This window comes from Haplochromis burtoni, unplaced genomic scaffold (assembly GCF_018398535.1).
Source record: "Haplochromis burtoni strain Fernald_Lab_line unplaced genomic scaffold, NCSU_Asbu1 Contig_378, whole genome shotgun sequence".
NCBI lineage: Eukaryota > Metazoa > Chordata > Actinopteri > Cichliformes > Cichlidae > Haplochromis > Haplochromis burtoni.
In genome coordinates, this window is record NW_024582739.1 from 175,364 (window position 1) to 193,767 (window position 18,404).

The window sequence follows — 18,404 nt, forward strand, 5'->3', positions numbered from 1 at the left end:
GGGGGGGGGCCACAAAAAAGCGAAGCAACTATCCGAAACGATAAATAAAGTCCACAGATGTAACCCTCAGCAGCCGCCCATCTACGTAACTCACCTCCTCGCTTTCATCGCTCTTCAGTAAGTTTTTTCCAACTTTAGCAAGGTCGACTGACGCCATTTTCTCCGAGCCGGGTAAAAGACTCCAAAACACCACGAATTAAGTTCACAGATCAAGGTGACAAGCTTCGGGAGTGAGTGACTGTACAGTAAAGACGTCTGTTACACCCGCATAAACTGTTGCAAAACATCTACATCCGTATACGCCCACTCAACACGAACCTCCAATCATATTCAACTGGAACTGAAAACACAACCAATCAAGGGGCGTGCTACGAGTCGCTTTCAGCACGTGCAGAGAGTACTACAAACAGCTTTTTTTCTTTCTTTCTGTTTTTTTGTAACACGGTGTAGTAGTTGTTGTTTTAAGATATCTGTTGATGCACATGTGAAGCATGTGCGGAACAATTTTAAGCTGACCCCATGCTCTGTGCCTACAGTCGTGGTAATATCTATATGTTGTGTAAGGTTCAGCACAGGTGAGCTCAAAGGTGGGATTTTATTGCATGGTCTCTGTTTACTCTCTTCGCTCGATTATATATCCATTTTATAGCTCTTTAAGTTCATCCCATGTCCCAGCCTTCTGTTTTCTATTAACTCCACAGCAAGTTGTGCCACTCCATCTGAAATCACCTCAGGCCCTGTGGGTAGTCTTTATCTGTCCTCTACCCTTGTGAACAGAGATCTCCGATGTCGTTCCTGGGATCTGCTGGAGCCACCCGCCCAGTTTGGGGGTTCCTGTCTGAGTGCTCAGATTACCACCGGGACCACTGTTGCCTTCACCCTCCACATCTTTTCGAGCTCTTCTCTCATCTCTGGTATTTCTCGAGCTTCTCATGTTTCTTCTTCCTGATGTTGCTATCACTTGGTATAGCTACATCTAGCACTATAGCCCTCTTCCTCTGCCACGTCTGATTAGATACTCATCACCAGTTTGTCCCTTTGTATCTGGAAGTCGCACAGGATCTTAACTCGGTCATTCTCAACCACCCTAGGGGGATGTGCTATTTTGACCTCCAGACTTCGAGACCATATTCGGCACAGATGTTTTTGTATACTATGCCAGACACTTGCTTATGGTGTTCCATGTATCCCCTGCTTGCTGGCATCTTGCGCCCTACTGTTATGTGCTAGATTGTCCAAAGGACATCTTTGCAGAGCCTGCACCTGGGGTCTTGGCTGATGTGGTCGACCCCACAGAGATACTTTTGACAAAGGTGGGAAAAAAAATCTGAAATGATTAAATTCCTATGTACACATTTAAGATACTGTTGTCTTCACTTTCTGCTGCTTATTTTACTGATTTTTAGAAGAAAATTGTTTCTCTACTTACTGTAGATCAGCCCAATTACACAATGTAACAAACCCTTTTTCCTCTGTATATTTCTCGGTTGCTCATGTCTTAAATGTAGAGAAAAAATATTATTCTTTTCAGAATGTTCTCTCTTGTGACCAGGACAGTAACATTTTCTATTCTTTCTACTTCATTGTGTTATGAGACATCACTGACTATGTTACTTGCTACCTTAAACAAAAAAAAATCTGTTTCTATATCAATGGGATGTGTGTAAGATGTATAATATTTGCGGTCTCTTTCTGCTCACTGCTCAGGCTGGTCAAGGCAGATGGCTGCCCCTGCCTAAGTCTGTTCTGCTGAAGGTCTTCCTGTTAAAAAAAAGTTCTTCCTTCCTGCTGTTGCCAATTATTTGCTCATTGGGTCATTGGGGGTTCTTTCTCTCTTTTAAGATCTTTAGCTTACAATATAAACCAACTTCAAACAACTGTTGCTGGGAAATGATTATATAAATAAATCAGCATTCAATCTAACCAGTTCCCCAAATAGAAACCATTTCATTAAAAAGATATCAACCTCAGTAACAATAAATTTAATACACTATACCTACGGGGGTGTTTCCATCTCTCATGTACCAAGGTGAACATCCTGCAGGCCAGATTAACCTGCTACAAGTCAATTAGACATAATGAGCCTGTTATCAGAGGTGGCCCTAAAACCACTTTAGTATTTCTGCAGGGACCAGAGCTATCTTTCGTGCTGCCATTTTAAATAAAGGGCGGTCGACTCCTTAAATCTTGAAGGAGTTGTTAAAGAAAGCAGCCTTACATCCACCTGCTGATCTGGGAGCAGCCTCAATGACACACCAAACTGAAACCCCCATCTGCTGTTATTTCCCTCTGTCAGTGCCAAACATCTAATCCAGGTGGGACTGTTCATGCAGAACAAGTACTGTTTTACAAAACATGCATTTTCAAATGTCATAATGCAAAAAAGTGTGAATTTGCACAAGACTTTAGGCCAGCAACAGTTTACCTGAGTATTCTTGATATGACAGCTCTACGTGTATCCTAGCAAAAGGTTCTGCAGCCATTTGACCTTTCCTTTAACACAGTCCTCTCACTCACTGCTAATGAGGGGTCTAACTGTGCCAGCAGCACCTTTGTGGGGGGGGGGTTGCACATTTTCTAGATTGAAAGACATGTTTTATAGACGCAGTGTGAAAGGGCATGCAACACTCTTTGATGTAGCCTAGGATTTCACTCTAGCTCTAGTGGGTGTGTCACATGTATTACTCAACCGGCGGCAATGTGAAGCCTTCATAAACATGTCATACTAAAAAGGCAGTGCACACAATGGGCCACACCCTGATGTGCTGTGGATACATGCTATAGGGACAGGAAGCAATGCAACACCATTTGACTATCTGACTGGAAAAAAAAAAGCGAAATATCTGCACAAACATCGTGGACAGGAAAATAGTATACAACCACATTCACGATGCACACAGAAAACTGAAAAAAGCCGAGCTGTCTGCATTTATATGTGTGGGTTATTTCGGATTTCCTGCTGCTTTCTTATCGGAAAAGTCACAGTTGAATAAAATAAAAACTATCTAGCAAGTCAAAGTTTCAGTTAAAAAGCAGGAAAGACATAAAAAAGTAGTTCAAGGATGCATAATTAAACAAAGATTAACCAATATGATAAAATAAAGGTGTGAATTTCTTTTCCTATAAAAGAAAAAGGAGTGCAATTTATTTAACCCGTTTACCTGAATTTGGAATATAATTATTACATTAATATTGCTGCTAAGTACTAGGCTCATACTGGAGTAGTGCTGTATGCAGATAGATGGGTCCTCTGTGCTGATGTTGCAGGGAGGGGCGTGACGTCACGGGAGAGCCCGGGAGGAAGACGCGAAGGGAGGGGGACAGATAGGGAGGGGGGATGAGGAGAGGGGAAAGGAGAAGGGACGAAGGAGAGAGCGGGGGGATGACTGCATCAAAGGAAAACAAAAAAACAATCATGACTCCTGTAATTCATACTATACATCACAAAGGTTGCTGTGGTTATCTACACAGTATGCCGCAATAAATGACGAGCCGCCCCGAAAAGGTAATTATCCTCTTTCACGTCGTAATTTGCACGCTTTTTATTTATTTATTTATATTTCTGTGCATCCTCTTACACAGTAGATCGCCTAATCGTCACCTTAAGAGTCTATTGCAAACAGAAGAAAAAATCGAGGATCATGTCTCTTAAAAAAAAAAAAAAAGCAAAAAAGGCTCTGGGTCGGCAGGCTATCAGTCAAGTATTTCTATTAAATGTGAGCGATAATGATGCGTTATCCTTGTGAATGTCCTGAAAGCCGTCATTGACATCCACACCGCTTACATTGTGTCCTGTTTGAGCTTCCTACATGAAAAATTAAAATGGAAACAGGCGTCATGAGCGCTGCCGCATAGTACACTGCTGTAGTCAGCCACGCAGAGCACATGGGCTTTGCGCACAGCATGCGCACTGGTTGCAGTGCGTCGTGCCCACCGACGGTGTCTGCACATGACTGCAGTGTCCTTTTGGTTGCACTACATAACCATTAGCAGCACCAAGTTAATGCTGTGCTAGACCGTGCTGATCTTGAATCAAGTCCAAACCAACTTTTGCGCATGTCTGACTTGTAATTCATCATTGGTATCACCCTTTAATATGTTCCAGTTGCTGCTGGCTTGAGAGAGATGTCATCTCCAGGAATGGGCACCCCCAGTGACCCCCTCTTGGCCAGTCCAGGAGGGAGGTTTTCCACAGCTCAGGAAGGTATCTGGAGGAGCTCACTTCCCAAAACTGCCAGCTTTCCAACTTCCACCACTCGGCACCTCAGTCACAGAGCCAACAACTTCCAAAGACAGCCAAAGCGGAGGAAGCTGATAAGACCTTCGCCTCCTCCGCCACCCAACACACCTTGTCCCCTGGACCAGTTGGACCTCAGTGAGCTTCCCCCGAGACGTACCTTCCAGGAGCTGCTCTTCAATGGCTGCATCTTGTTCGGGATTGAATTCAGCTACGCCATGGAAACAGCTTATGTGACTCCAGTGCTTTTACAGATGGGCCTGCCTGATCAATTCTACAGCTTGGTGTGGTTTATTAGCCCCATTCTCGGTAAGTAAGCAGCAGAGATAGACGACTAGCTGCTGTACAGGCATATGTAATGTATAATAAGAATCCTAGTTGCATGGATTCTAACTTTGTATTTCGTTTTGACTTGAAGGATTCCTCGTTCAGCCTCTCATAGGAGCATGGAGTGATCGTTGCACATCCCGGTTTGGGCGAAGACGACCTTTTATTTTCGCCTTGGCAATAGGTAAGACGAATTAAAGCAGTACCATAGTGTTTTTGAAATGCAATTATGTGAAGCTGCGTAGCTTGTAAGTGACAGTGTTGATCAAATGGTAAATAATCTGCAATTATATGGTATAGTTACCTCAAATGTTAGCACTTTTGTGAGGTGCATTACAACATGTTTCTTATTGCTGTTATTTAGAAGAATGGTCAAAATCATAGCAGTTGTGGCCTCAAAGCAAATCCTGCATTTCCTCTGATGCAGCTCAATCAATAAGCAGTTCATTCCTGTAAAATGCTCAAATAAAACCATGGTTGGATAATCATAACTAAAGACCATAGATAGGAACTTGGCCACAGGTTCACCAAAATGCATGTGCTCCACCTAAGCACCTAAGTGTGGTTGCATAACACAGGGGAACTTATACACATACCTACTCAGTCTACTGCTTTTCTGTTACACTGTATACATGCCATGCTAGTACAGTGTGACATACAACATCTCAGATACATTTTAAATAAAACCACTGTGAAAAACATCCCACCATAAGGCACAACTCTTCATCTGGTTTTCAGTAAAGAGCTCAAGTAAACTCCCAGACAGTTCAGATTCAGTGTTTATAACTGGCTGTGTCTCTGTGTCGAATGTAATTCAGAATCAATCCACCTGGGAACTTGTACTGTTTCTCCATATTGACTGCAAGATCACAATTTTATTTTAAATTTATAGCCACATCATTTTGATGGCCAAAGATTATACACAGCCAGTAAAAACATGTAACCATTTGTTATGCTCTACATCAAAAAATTGGAAAACCCAGAGTTCAGGAGACATTCAGGTCTTCCGCCTTCATCTAGCTCTCATCTAGTTCATCTAGCTTTGGTGCTCATGTTAATTTTTTGTCACTTCTTCTGCTCTGCATTGTAGGAGCACTGATTGGTCTTACTCTGGTTCTCAATGGACGGGATATTGGGAGTGTCCTGGCTGACACAGCATCAAATCACAAGTGGGGAATCGTCCTGACAGTGTGTGGTGTGGTTCTAATGGACTTCAGTGCTGATTCAGCTGACAACCCAAGCCATGCTTATATGATGGATGTGTGCAGCCCAGAGGACCAAGATCGGGGACTGAACATCCATGCGTTACTGGCAGGTAGGAAAATAGTTCTGTAGCAGGGAAAGCTGAAGCTGTAACATATGTCCTTTTGAGATAATTTTGCAGAAAACAGTAGAAATTTAGCTTTACAAGTATTTTGTGGTTTCATTTCTCTACTCAGGTCTAGGAGGTGGATTTGGCTACATTGTAGGTGGCATCAACTGGGACCAGACACAGTTTGGAAGGTCAATGGGAGGTCAACTCCGGGTCATATACCTGTTTACGAGCATCACTTTGGTGATCGCCACAACCATGACTCTAATGAGCATCCCTGAACGGCCCTTACCGAAGAGCCAGCCGAACAAGAACTCAAGCAAAAACAGCCTGAAAAGCCCTAGCCTCCCTCTTCCCCCCTCCCCACCCGTCCACCCTGGACCAGATTTGGGACTAGATGAGGAAGACGAGGACGGTCTCTACAGCTACAATTTCTCAAAGTCTCACCCATGTAATCCTGACCCCTTGGCCCATTCTTGCAGTGCAAGTGCGCGTCTTTGTGCGGGCCTCAATAGCCCCATATCGCCCCTAAGCCCCCTCACTCCAAAGTATGGCAGCTTTATTAGTAGGGACAGCTCTCTCACTGGCATTAATGAGTTTGCCTCTTCATTAGGAACCTCATATATCGATAGTGTGCTCATAGACTGCTACACAGGCCAGCAGACACCACAAGCTCTGCTCCCCAGCTCCACCACTGTGCCACTGCCTCCAGGGGACTCCCCTCCCCCAGACGGGCTCATGCAGGGGCCAGGGAACCACCCTGTAGGTGCAGGACAGACCCAGGCCAATGTGGTGTCTCATCCAGTTGGGGACGCACAAGATGCAGAAGGGCCTCAGCCTGCTGGAGATGCACAATCTCACGGAGCATCTCAGGTCACAGCTGGGGCTCAGACTGCTGCGGGGTCACACCGGGGCTCCACGGCTGGCATCCTGAAGCGACCTCAGAGTCTCGCGCTGATGGAAGAGCCCATGGCAACACAGATTGTTGGGCTGGAGAATGGGCGTAGGAGGACAGTGACTTTCAGCCAGCAGGTCAGACGCATGTTTTGAATCTGACAGAAGGTGTTTTGTGAGAAGCCAGAACAGAGCTTTTTAAACATGATGTCATGTGTTTGTTTTTTTCTCCTCCAATGAAGGTTGCAAACATTTTGCTCAATGGAGTGCGCTATGAGAGTGATCTAAGTGAGAATGTGGAGAGTGGAGAATCCCAAATGTCAATGAAGCTGCTGTGTATAGCCATCTACAGGATGCCTCCCTCTTTGCGGAGTTTATGCACTAATCATTTTTTAGGTGAGTTTAAAAAAAAAACTTAATTGAAATGTATCTCTTTTTCTACACTGCTGAACCTTAAAATCAACCTGTTTTGCATTTAATTTCATGAAAGCGTGATTTTTTTTTTCAATCTGTACTTTAGGCTGGCTGTCCTTTGAAGGGATGCTGCTCTTCTACACTGACTTCATGGGGGAGGTTGTGTTTGAAGGAGATCCCAAAGCACCCCACGACTCCGAGGCTTACCAACGCTACAATGCTGGTGTCAGCATGGGCTGCTGGGGCATGTGCATCTATGCATTCAGTGCTGCTTTCTACTCAGGTAAGTACTCACACATCACATCACATCTGGCAGGTGTGATTCCTTACCCTGGTTGGATTTGTGCACTGCTTCGTCATTCGCTGAACCTCTCTCTGCTTTCCCTTCTTCAACTTTCAGCCATATTGGAGAAACTAGAGGAGCGTTTCTCTCTTCGCACGCTATATTTTTTCGCCTACTTGGCATTTGGTTTGGGCACCGGCCTTGCCACACTATCCACCAACCTCTACGTGGTACTTTCTCTCTGTGTCACCTACGGGGTGCTCTTCTCCTCTTTATGTACGCTGCCTTACTCTCTGCTGTGTGAATACTACCAGAGCCCTCAGGTCAGTATCGATATAAGTGCAGCAATTACCTAATTATAGTTGCTGGATGATATTTTTCCTGTGTGAACGTAAAAGAATAGATCAAAATGTATATGATCACCTTACCATTATCGTGTTTGTTTGATGGCTATGAAGCCACAGCCATCAGCCAGTTAATTTAGCTTAATCTTAAATAATGGGGGTAATAAAATCTGCCTCTGAGCTGAATAACTAGAGGTTTTATTCCAAATCATACAAAATTGAAATATAAAAATAAAACTTTATTGTTGTGAAGCAGCTTTTTTTAAGCTTTAGAGTTGCAGGAAGTAATAGTGCCAGATTTGCTGTCTCACTGTTTCTTGGACGTTCTACAGTAGAATGCTTTTCTGGGTGCTTTTTGCCAGACATTAGCATCACCCTGGTTCATTCATCAAAGAGCCAATTTAATTTTTAGGCCTTTTGAATTACTGCAGAAAACGACCTTTCTGGGAAATGAACATGAGTTTTGTTCAGCGAGATCATTTTTCCCAATTAACTCAAAGTTTAGGATTTTTTAAAAGCTGTAAAATGCGTAGATTTTACTATAAACTTGTTATGCCACAAAGCTCTCATATTTTGCTGTGATCAAGTTAAGTTCTGGAGTTTCATTTCACTATTTTTTTGGGGAAACGCCTTCTCTGAGACAGATAAAAGAAGAAGAAGTTGAGTATTTAGGTATGTATTTTATGTTGTAGAATAAAAGCCTGCGTAAGCATCTAGAATCTAACTTCCAGTTAAGGGACCCAAAAGTGCTCAAGGTCCATTTTCAGATTTTAGGACTTTTTCCCACAGCACTATCTAAAGCAAAGCTTTGTATGATTTGCATTGGCTGTAGCTTCATATTTAGTTTAGTGATGTCAGAAGAAAACAAATGAGCATACTGTCAAAGTCTTTCACAGCTTTACCCAGCAAATGTTTCAATGGGAAGAAGACTTGAAAAATAGTAATCACTCTCACTTTCCTTCCTAGATGCGCCTTGAATATCATTGTTGGAGAGAAATTTTGTTTTCAGTGATTGTTTTGTATTATCTGTTTACTAATTAGATCAAAAATCAAAACAAAGAAATCTTTATTTATTAAGAGTTAAAAAAAAAATACATACAACACAAGAATAAGTTGATTTCCTAACTCTTACTCTGGATGCTTTTCTTCAGGGAGCAAAGAGGCAGTGGTTGTGACAGTCCAAGTTCATCATGGCACAAATGAGGCAGAATTTACATGTAGATAACCATAAATGACTTAAAAAGGTTCATATTTAAAAAATAAACAAACAAACAAACTTTTTTCTACTTGATTTACATGGAGTTGACATCATGCAGCTGTCTTCATAGTTACATAGTCTCATTACAAAAAAAAAAGACAAGAGTGTTTGATTTCTCCACTCCTGTAAAATGACTTGCATTCTTGCTTTGTCCACTGTTAGAACATCACCTTCCAGCTAGCATATTTGCTGAGTACTTGCTTGCAGTGCTTAGACTGTTCCCACACTGTAATTAAACCAATTGTGTCTTTCAGTTTTGCGGCTCATCGGAGGAAGGGACCAGACGCGGGATGGGGGTGGACATCTCTCTGCTCAGCTGCCAGTACTTCCTGGCTCAAATCCTGGTCTCTGTGGCGATGGGACCTCTGACCTCGCTGGTGGGTGGGGCCCAGGGAGTGATGTACTTTGCAAGCCTGATGTCATTCGTGGGCTGCCTGTACTCCTCTCTCTGCGTGGTGTACCAGCTGCCCCCCCCTGAGGGTGAGCCCCCCGAAAGCGAGACCCAGCCACTATTGGTGCACATTTAGAAAAGCCTCTTACAAATTTATTTTTACCTCACACACAACCGCACGCACACACATACTCACTCCACAGCACTGTTGCTTTAGTGTCTGCTGTGTTGACCTTCACAGTGCGACAGACGCACTTGTAAATCCTGCCGCACACTGTACAGCACAGATTCATATATTGTTTTACACCAATTTAGCACTGCTCCTCTCAGAGCTAGACAGACAGACAGACAGACATTGGCCACCTCTCCAGTCTTTGTTTATACATGACCAGCGTGTTCATACAGTGTGTGTGCCCATGCATTTTTTCCTAACTTTTGCAAACGAATGTGTGACCTCTCTGAATGTGTGTGTGACTCTGAGTGACTCCTGTGAGTATAGATAAGCCGTTCTTGTGTCTGATTCTTTGCTGTCAAACTCTTGCATCATTTTTCTTGCTCATTTGTTGGTGTTTTTAGGATAGAAGTGTTTACCAGTATGCGCAAGCTAACCACTGCTTTCCCTCTCTTTTTCTTCCTTTTATCAGTTGCCTAACGTCTGCATGAGCTGCAGTGTAATCTCTTAAAGCCCTGTGTTAACGTTTTGTTTTGGTCATATGGCCAAGGGAATGTCTACCTGCCTGTTTCTCTGAGTTAGCATACTACACCTTAGGCAGGATTTTCTGACTAATTGAATGTGCTGCCAGTAGCCATTCAGGCTCACTGTTCATTCCTCTTTATTAATTCAAGAGCTCTCATTGCATAATTTAGCAAACACATACTTAATATTCACGTGAAGGCGAACTATGCCTAATCACAGTCTGGAAGGCTTTCACATTCTCCACATTTTAACAGCAAATACAAACAACACTTTCCACACTATCCAGTCATTATGAGACTTAACCAGTGTGCTATCCCCAAAATTTCACAGTTTGGTGCTGGGTGACTCTTAATCAAGAGTCCAAATAGGAGTACAATGTCAACTACTTAATCATCATAGAGCAGTGTCTAATAGGATGACACGCGTACTCGTACAAAAAACACAGAGAAATGTGTACTGGTGGCTAATTCTTGTCTGGGCCCTCACTAAGCCATGGACAGCCCTGTGAGCTGTTACCCTACTCCTGGCCATACCATTGTAATAATGACAGTGATTCTTGTCATTATCAGGAAGAGGAGAAGTTGAAACTGGGGTCTGAATCAGCAATCAGTCGGAAACCGAACAAAACAGAAGAAGAGAAAACAGAGAGAAGACTCATGTGAATGATGGGTAACCCTGAAGGTGGACAGCATTTTAAAAAAGCAAAAAAAAAGACTGGGGGTTCACAGCCAGCGGCGGCGAATGCTTATCGTCATCATTAGGGCGCATGCTTAAGGTAGTAGGCTTCCGCTCCACTATGCTCAGTCTATCAGTGACGTATAGTGATGACTTTTCGTTTGTTAGCTGGACGTTTTAAACCTCATTCCTTTTTCCATCATCGAGAAGCCATCTACATCACTAAACTGGTACATGCAGTTTATTTTTTCATGGCAAAACGGTACGCTTTGTCTGTTCAGCCAAACACAGGCACCAAGCCTGATTTCAGGGCTTCAAACAAGCTTTTCGTTGTGTTGGTTCCACTGACTGAGCACCTCAACATGCAGGTGCCCCAGAAGAATGTCTGTAATTGCCTACTATCAAAGCCTGCTGGACTGACCAGATGCACGCCACGCTAACGTTTCTGAGGAAACAGTAAATGTGCGGATCATGCTGTTGCAGCTTGCTTGGGAAAGAAATAAAACACAGTTTTTGTGTTACATGGTACCACCTATTGCTCAGTATTAGCAGTGCTACTGTAAAAGCTACTTTTATTCAGGGTTAAGTTAAAACTAAAATGATCATTTTTTGCCACGCTTGACTCCTGTGTCAATTATTTTGTTGCATGCCATGTCAGTTGTAGCTTCCCTTAATGATGGGGTGAACTTCTCAACTACACCACATGGGGGAGCAAGTGTATACAAGAAAGTAATCCATTGATTCTGTTCACCCTTTTCCATTACCAAGTGAAATTATTCCTCTTTCCTGCATCTAAGCCAGCCATTTTCCATGTTAAGAAAAAAATAGGTCAAGTGACATCATCCACTTATAAAACCATGTTTTGTTTTTTAAAGAAAGCACTGATGATGAGCTATTAACAGATAATAAACACACACGAAAGTCATTCTTAAGTAAAAAGACAATTTATTTGTTAATCAGAATATACAAAGCAGTGGCTGAAGTAACCGAATGTCATTCTGGTTCTGAAAAAGGCAGTCTTGTACACAAAACTGAGCTACCCAACCATAACATAACACTCATTGAAAATGTAAGAGAAACAAAGTATAAATGGTACAAACTTGCGTGGAATGCATACAGAACAAATGACCAAAGCTTTAAGATTTAAGAGGGGTTAATTAACATTGCAAAATCCTGCCTCCACTGAACTGGGAAGTTTGGGGGGAATCAGGGGGGTCAAACTATCTAATCATGGAGGTGCAAGACAGAGCCCCTCTAATTCATTTGCACCATCTGCTATGTTAACAGGGCAGCCAAAGATTAAGTAGCAGCTCAAACACAAAATATTATGCCTTTTAACTAATAATGCTAACAACTGTCCATTATCCCCTGCTTAAAACTTATCTTTGGTCCTTTAAGTGTATCTGAGAGGTCAACATGAGCCTTGGAGGTGAGCAGCTGCCTGTATGTATGAATCATCTGGTCAGCACTGACATAATAGAGATTGTGCTTCTAACATACTGATATCAAACCTCAGGAAATTAAAAAAAAACAAAAAAACAAAACTGATCTCGTGGCATGGCCCGATTTGTACAAGTAGGAAAAAAAAGAGCTCATTTTAAAGACCAATAAATAACATTTCATTTAAAAAAAAAAAAAAAAAAAAGGATGCAGGGCCACTATGTTTCAAGACTCCAGTGCAATGTGATAACATGGGAGCAAACAAAAAGAAATTTCTCTCCAAAGATACAAAAAAGCACAAGCTCTACAACACGATGTTGACCAGGCTGGTAAGACAGTGCTGCAAACAAGTAGCAGGACAGAGACCTAAGCCTCCACTTCTGCCTCTTTCGAATCCCCATTTTCCTCTGTCTTCTGCTTTTTTGTCTCCACCTTTTCCTAATGGAAAAAAGAAGAAGAGTCACATTAGCAAAGGCCAAAACCAAGACTAAAACTTGCATACTTAAGGCCCAAAGACAACCCACCTCCTCCTCCTCAGCTGCACGCTTCACAGGCTGTGCATCAGTCTCCTCAGCAGGGGGCGCCTCCTCTGCATTCCCTATAAGGACAGTTTGTCACTTCAGAAATTACAGCCCTCACTTCCAGCACATTTTCTTTTTTAAACATATCAAGATTCACTTGTATTAAAAAGGGAAGATTTTGAGGTCAGTACCACACAAGAGAAACAATTATAGGGCAAATCAGTAAAATCTGAATATAGTACACATATAGTTGCAATTCCAATCTTTCAGAAAACACTAGTAGCACTTAAAATTAACTTACCTTCCCCATTCTTGTGCTCCTCCTCTGTGGTTTCTTCCACTTTGTCACTGTGTTCAGCACCATTCTGGATGAAGCAGAGGAAACATCAGTCTGGTAAGGGTATGCAATGACTGGCCTTCAATTATGTAAACAAATTATTTGCAGAATAACAAGGCATCCCGAGCATATTTTAGATAATGCTCCCACAGACTTGCATGTACAGGCTCTTTGGGGATTCTTTAAAAGGCAATGTGTAGTGAGCTGTTATTACACTCCCAGAGGATTAGCTACCAAGCTCTGGGAAACCTCAGAGTAGAGAAAAACCAATGGAGACGTCCAGAGGGTTGCTAGCGAACATCTGCCATTTCACAACCCAAACAAAGCACAGTGTGGAGAGCAGCTGAACAGGAGGGGGGAGGCGGGTGCAGCGACACCTGCATGATGAGGGGCGCTAAGACAAAAGGCCATGAGGCTGCCTCTCTCGGCTCCAACTTACTGTGCCATTGGCAGGTGCGTCCCCGTTATCGGTCTTTTCTTCCACTTCTGCCTCTTTCTTCTCTTTCAGCTCCTACAAAATAAAAGCCCCTTTGATCAATGTTCAGTTAAGAAAAAGAGTTAAGTGCCAAATGTTACTCCCACGTCCGAGTTTGATTACGAGCTGGGATTGAGAAAAAAAAACACGATGAAAACGGTATTAATTTTGTGTTCTTTTATTAAAACTAAGCGGGAATGCTGGTCTTTTTCACCCCCATGCCGCGCAGTTACACAGCAGTGTAAACCGTGCTGTGGCTTCCCGCCCACAGCGGCAGCTCCGCTCCACCAGCTGTACCGTTTGTGCCGCTTTGTCTGCTTAACAAGACATTTTTAAGCCAAACCACATCACACACATTTCAGTTTCCAGTCACAGCAATTAGTCGTCGATGCTGAAAACTGCTAAATGAATCGCCTCCACGAAGTATGGCTTTCGCCATGTGATATTTAAGACAAGTTGCTGGTTTAACTTACATGAACTAACGTTAATTACAAGCTTTGCTGCTGCCGTCAAATAACTCACTTGTTCAGCCGTAGTTAGCTAAAGAAACATAAACACTGTAACAACTTGTACAAGTTTTCTAAATCTTTCAACACGACGGTTCAGCCGAGAAAAAAAAAGAAAGGGGGAGAAAAAGGTGAATGAAACGCACCTTGGCTGTAACCTCTGCAGTGGCGGTTGTGTCAACAGCTGTGTCGGCCATGGTTAATTTTGTGTATTAATTTAGCTAATTATATTCCCGATCTAAAGAATAATTATTTCTCGTCTCTTCGCCTGTGTGTGAACAGTCCAAAGACGCTGAGAGAGAAACGATGTCTGCCTGTCTCCGCTTTTCTCTCGAGCTCGTTGAAAATCCACTCTCGTTGGATACAGCGGCTCCATCCTACACCTGATTGGACAATGTCGACCACCGGGATGTTTGATTGGATGAGTATCTTTTCAATCTTGAAAACGAATCCCACCTCTGGTCTAGCTCACCGTTGATTGGTCAATTTTTTTAAAGCGCTGCACTACACCATAATTCCCCCCCCCCCCCCCCAACTGCCCTTCACTTTGCGTTTGGTTTTTTCACTTAAATATGAACAATGAATACTGTGAAAGTTATAATAATCAATAAGAATGTATTATTTATTAATATTGTTTCAAGTTGATGGATTGTAAAAGTTTATTCATATACAGAAAGACCCCAGGGCAATATCTTTTGTCTCAGCGCTCTTTCTCCGCAGAGATGTGGTGTCAAATTACATGCAAAAAGGAATAATGTGACGGGCTTGAAAGCAGACGGCCACTCCTCCTTTCTATATTTAACATTTTTAACGAAATGTGCTCACGCCTGAGTGTTCTTACACTTTCATTTTTTCCTTTACAAGACCCGATCAAAGTCACTTCTGTTTCAATAACTTCAACACACATTTTAATTAATTAAGACCACAACTATAATCTAAACAGCAACACTATGCCCCGCAACCCTAGAGCCTAACATACATCTTAAAATGAAAGTTTAATTGTTTCCACAAATGCTGTGCATTTGGACTGTATCTATTTATAATTGAATGTCTCGTCGAACTATTGAATGAGTAGTGACATTTTGATTTGTTTTGTTTTTTTTATTTGTTTTTCTTACTGAAAACAGTGAAGATGATCAATTAGTACTTTAAAAAAATGTACAAACCGCTATCTGCCTCAGTATGTATTTATTGCAAAGCTAGGAGGGGAGATCAGTTAAACATTGTATGTGGTATGTGATTTGTGAGCTTGTAAAAGATAGTAATAGAGTGTGGTGTGCCGTGTGAAAGCCTTTATAGCTGGCACATGAAGTTGTAACCTTTATTACACTGTCAAAAAATAAAAATAAAAATACAGACTTCCTTTTTAGTGGGAAAATATAGAGCGAGCATGAGCTCATATTTAAAATAAAATTGGCAAAAACTGAGTTTGTACAACTGTAGCAAGCTTGAAAGTCAATATTTGGTAATGACCACCTTTATTCTTCAACAAGGGCTGAGCTCTCTTGGGCAAGCTTTCTTCTAATTTCCTTAAGTAGTCTTCAGGAGTAGTTCTTCAGACTTCTTGCAGAACATTCAAAGCTGTTCTTTGGATGCTGGCTGCCTTTTATTAAGTTTTCTGTCAACATGATCCCACACTGCTTCAACAACGTTGAGGAGGTCCATGCTCTGGCTAATTCATGACTGATAGTGTTCCATTGTGTGTTTTACATCCAGGTATGCGTTTACTGCATTGGCAGCATACTTGGGAATATTGTTATGCTGAAAACGGAAGCCATTTCCAGTCAGAGGTTTTCCACTGCCTGAAATGCAGCCCCAAACCAAATTTGGATTCATCACTCCATGAGACGTGTTGTGACTGATTTTCAGTCCAGTTATTGTGTAATTTGACATACTTCATCTTTTTGCCACATTGAAAGAATGAAGTATTTTTAATGAGGCTTTAGTGAACAGTAGATGGATCAACTGAAGCTCCAGAGGTATCTCTCAGGTCCCACGTCAGATCTTTGCTGGTCTTTTTTGACGTTCAGATGCTGTTTGTCACCTCCAGATAACTTTTTAGGCATGCTGCTTCTTCTTCTTCTGTGCTCAACTTGTTCAGTTTCTCCAATATGTTTTGGCACAGACATGCATACCATGCCAAGATATGTCAAGCCTTCCACTAACAGCTCTTTAGGGATCAGCTTGGTGCGAAAATACTATTATATGTCTGTCAAACTGTGTTTTGTGACAGCTTGCAAGTAACAAATTGCCTAACATTCAATTTATAATGGGTTGTTTGCTAAGTTGTCTGTCATATCTACACATCCCTTTAGTTAGAAGTCATTTTTTTATGTTGAAATGATTCATAGGTCAGTGTTAACAGACAAAAAACATTCCTTTGAAAATGGTGAAGGTAGAAGGACTGGACTGAAAATTAGTGTAAAAGCAGCCAATGTCCAAAGAAAAACTTCAGAAAGACATATGTGGAGGGATTTTGGTGTCATTATTGCCATAGTACTATCTGCAGTTTGATATGAGGTGCTATATTTTCATTTCTAATTATATTTCCTCTTGACTAAGAGAAAAAAAAATTGGTACTGCCGCGTGATGTCTCCAACCAAACTATACGCGCTCCACTTCAGAATATTTCTGAGATGAACTTACTTTGCCATCACTGCAGTTGCTCATCGAGCAGTTAAACCAAAGGAAGTGGTAGCAAACCACGTTGTGGGCCTCGAAGTCTGTAATTTAAGCCTACATCTGGTCACTGCTTCACTGTCAGTTGAATACAAAGGAAAATATTTTTATCTCAGGTAAAATCTCCACATATGTGCCATTACACTCACAGCTAAAAATCCTCCACTTTGGGGCTGTTTAACCTTCACCGGCCTTCACCACCTCGCACAGAATTCATTTGTAAATTATGTTTAATGTGGCGTCATTTCCACTCGTTTCACAAGCCATATTTGCATGTGTTTCACATAATGTATAATTTGAATTTGAAACATTTCTAGAAAGTCTAACTAATGTTTGTGTCTTGTGCTTGTCTCAACACACCCTAGCAGAATTTCTCAACGCAACTATATGTTCACCCTCTAATTTTAAGACCTTCTAAAATCTAATCCCATGTTGCCTCAGTTATCGTCTCTGTGCATGCCAACATTCAAGCCACTGATTCTAAAGAAGCCTCCAGGCTTTATGTTGTCATTCACCTCACATTCGGCTGAAACACAATTATGAAGAGTGTAATTACGTTGCGAAAGATCAAAGGGTTGTGCTTCGGTCTACAGGCTTGCTACTTAAAAATGCATTTTCCGTCTGATGTAAGTTTGATTTTTTTAAATGATGTTAAGTTTATTATTCTATAACATTACCTGGTAACTGTACAGGTCTTGCCAATTTAATGTGTGAAAGATGCACATTTAGATGATATAAATATTAAACAAGGTATCGGATGATTGTATTGATAGAGAATTAGTTTTTACAACGAGGTTGAAAATTCATGCGCAAAGCTGCAAAAAAAAAAAAAAAGGCATTCATCACACCAGTGTCCTTGGATTTGGGAAACGAATGACCACGGAGAAGAGAATCCAGCGCACTGAAGCAGGAATCCACAATGTAATGAGCTCAGTGTGTGCAAAAGCTAGTGTGAATCCATGGCAGGAACAGTGGAGCAGACTGAAAAGCAGCAGAAGGCATTACTCACTCTGTTCCTGCAACTGGAAAATGGGAGCAATCAGAGAGAGGGGAGGTGTTTGTGAGATCATTTCCTGTCTTTTTTTTTTTCTCATTTGCCTACCTCGACATGTTTCCACGTGCCAACAATATGCTAGAGAGAGAAAAAAAAAATCTATCTATGGGTAGCTTGTGCTTTCTGCAGGTAAAAGAAAAGACCAGCCTGGAGCTCAGAGAGGAGAGTCAAGCATAAAACTAAAACAGAGATGCAGTGATTTTCATAAACCTCTTATTTGCCATGAATGGTGTTTACCATACTTTCCACAGGCGCAGGAAAACTTTTTATGGCACTGAAAATTATTGAGACCACAGAAAGTAATACTGCATAAAAGCTTCTTTGTGTTCACTGTGACTCATGTTTGAAAATAAATTAAATATTTTGTACCCGTTCAGCCTTGCCTGGGGAAACATTCGTTTGAGTGCTAAGATGTTACCTGCTGGGGTTGGAGGTTGTAAGATAAAAGATGGGAAGTTGCCCAGGTTAATTCAGGTTAGTTCAGCCCGGTAATTTCGTGTGGACAAAGGACAGACCTGACTTGTGGAATGTCAGCACTTTAGAGAAGAACAAAGTGGGGT

The 18,404-nt window shown here is 41.8% G+C and overlaps 3 protein-coding genes across 4 annotated transcripts in view; 1 reads left to right on the forward strand and 2 right to left on the reverse strand.

Annotated features, from left to right (window-relative positions):
* The window catches only part of prxl2b (peroxiredoxin like 2B), a 7,494-nt gene extending 7,194 nt beyond the window's left edge, over nucleotides 1-300 (reverse strand). The window contains exon 1 of the mRNA XM_005943653.2: nucleotides 95-300. Coding sequence (XP_005943715.1) covers nucleotides 95-157 — 63 coding nt within the window. The 5' untranslated portion in view covers nucleotides 158-300. The remainder of the gene's footprint in view (nucleotides 1-94) is intronic.
* A 3,040-nt stretch (nucleotides 301-3,340) lies between these two features.
* Nucleotides 3,341-11,911, forward strand: slc45a1 (solute carrier family 45 member 1). 2 transcript variants are annotated; one of them, XM_014340523.2, is made up of 10 exons: nucleotides 3,341-3,505; nucleotides 4,106-4,546; nucleotides 4,656-4,748; nucleotides 5,655-5,879; nucleotides 6,004-6,908; nucleotides 7,013-7,166; nucleotides 7,291-7,467; nucleotides 7,585-7,790; nucleotides 9,324-9,549; nucleotides 10,727-11,911. In XM_014340523.2, the coding sequence occupies exons 2-10, from the start codon at nucleotides 4,126-4,128 to the stop codon at nucleotides 10,753-10,755; spliced, it is 2,436 nt and encodes an 811-aa protein (XP_014196009.1). In that variant the 5' UTR covers nucleotides 3,341-3,505; nucleotides 4,106-4,125; the 3' UTR covers nucleotides 10,756-11,911. The 2 variants fall into 2 exon arrangements, with proteins under 2 accessions (XP_014196009.1, XP_005943712.1); XM_005943650.2 differs by having other exon boundaries at nucleotides 9,324-11,911.
* On the reverse strand, nucleotides 11,761-14,461 carry si:ch211-222l21.1 (parathymosin). The gene is made up of 5 exons (XM_005943652.2): nucleotides 14,258-14,461; nucleotides 13,570-13,641; nucleotides 13,095-13,158; nucleotides 12,797-12,870; nucleotides 11,761-12,710 (listed from the first exon to the last, which is right to left on the reverse strand). The coding sequence occupies exons 1-5, from the start codon at nucleotides 14,306-14,308 to the stop codon at nucleotides 12,639-12,641; spliced, it is 333 nt and encodes a 110-aa protein (XP_005943714.1). The 5' UTR covers nucleotides 14,309-14,461; the 3' UTR covers nucleotides 11,761-12,638.
* Nucleotides 14,462-18,404: the final 3,943 nt, after the last annotated feature.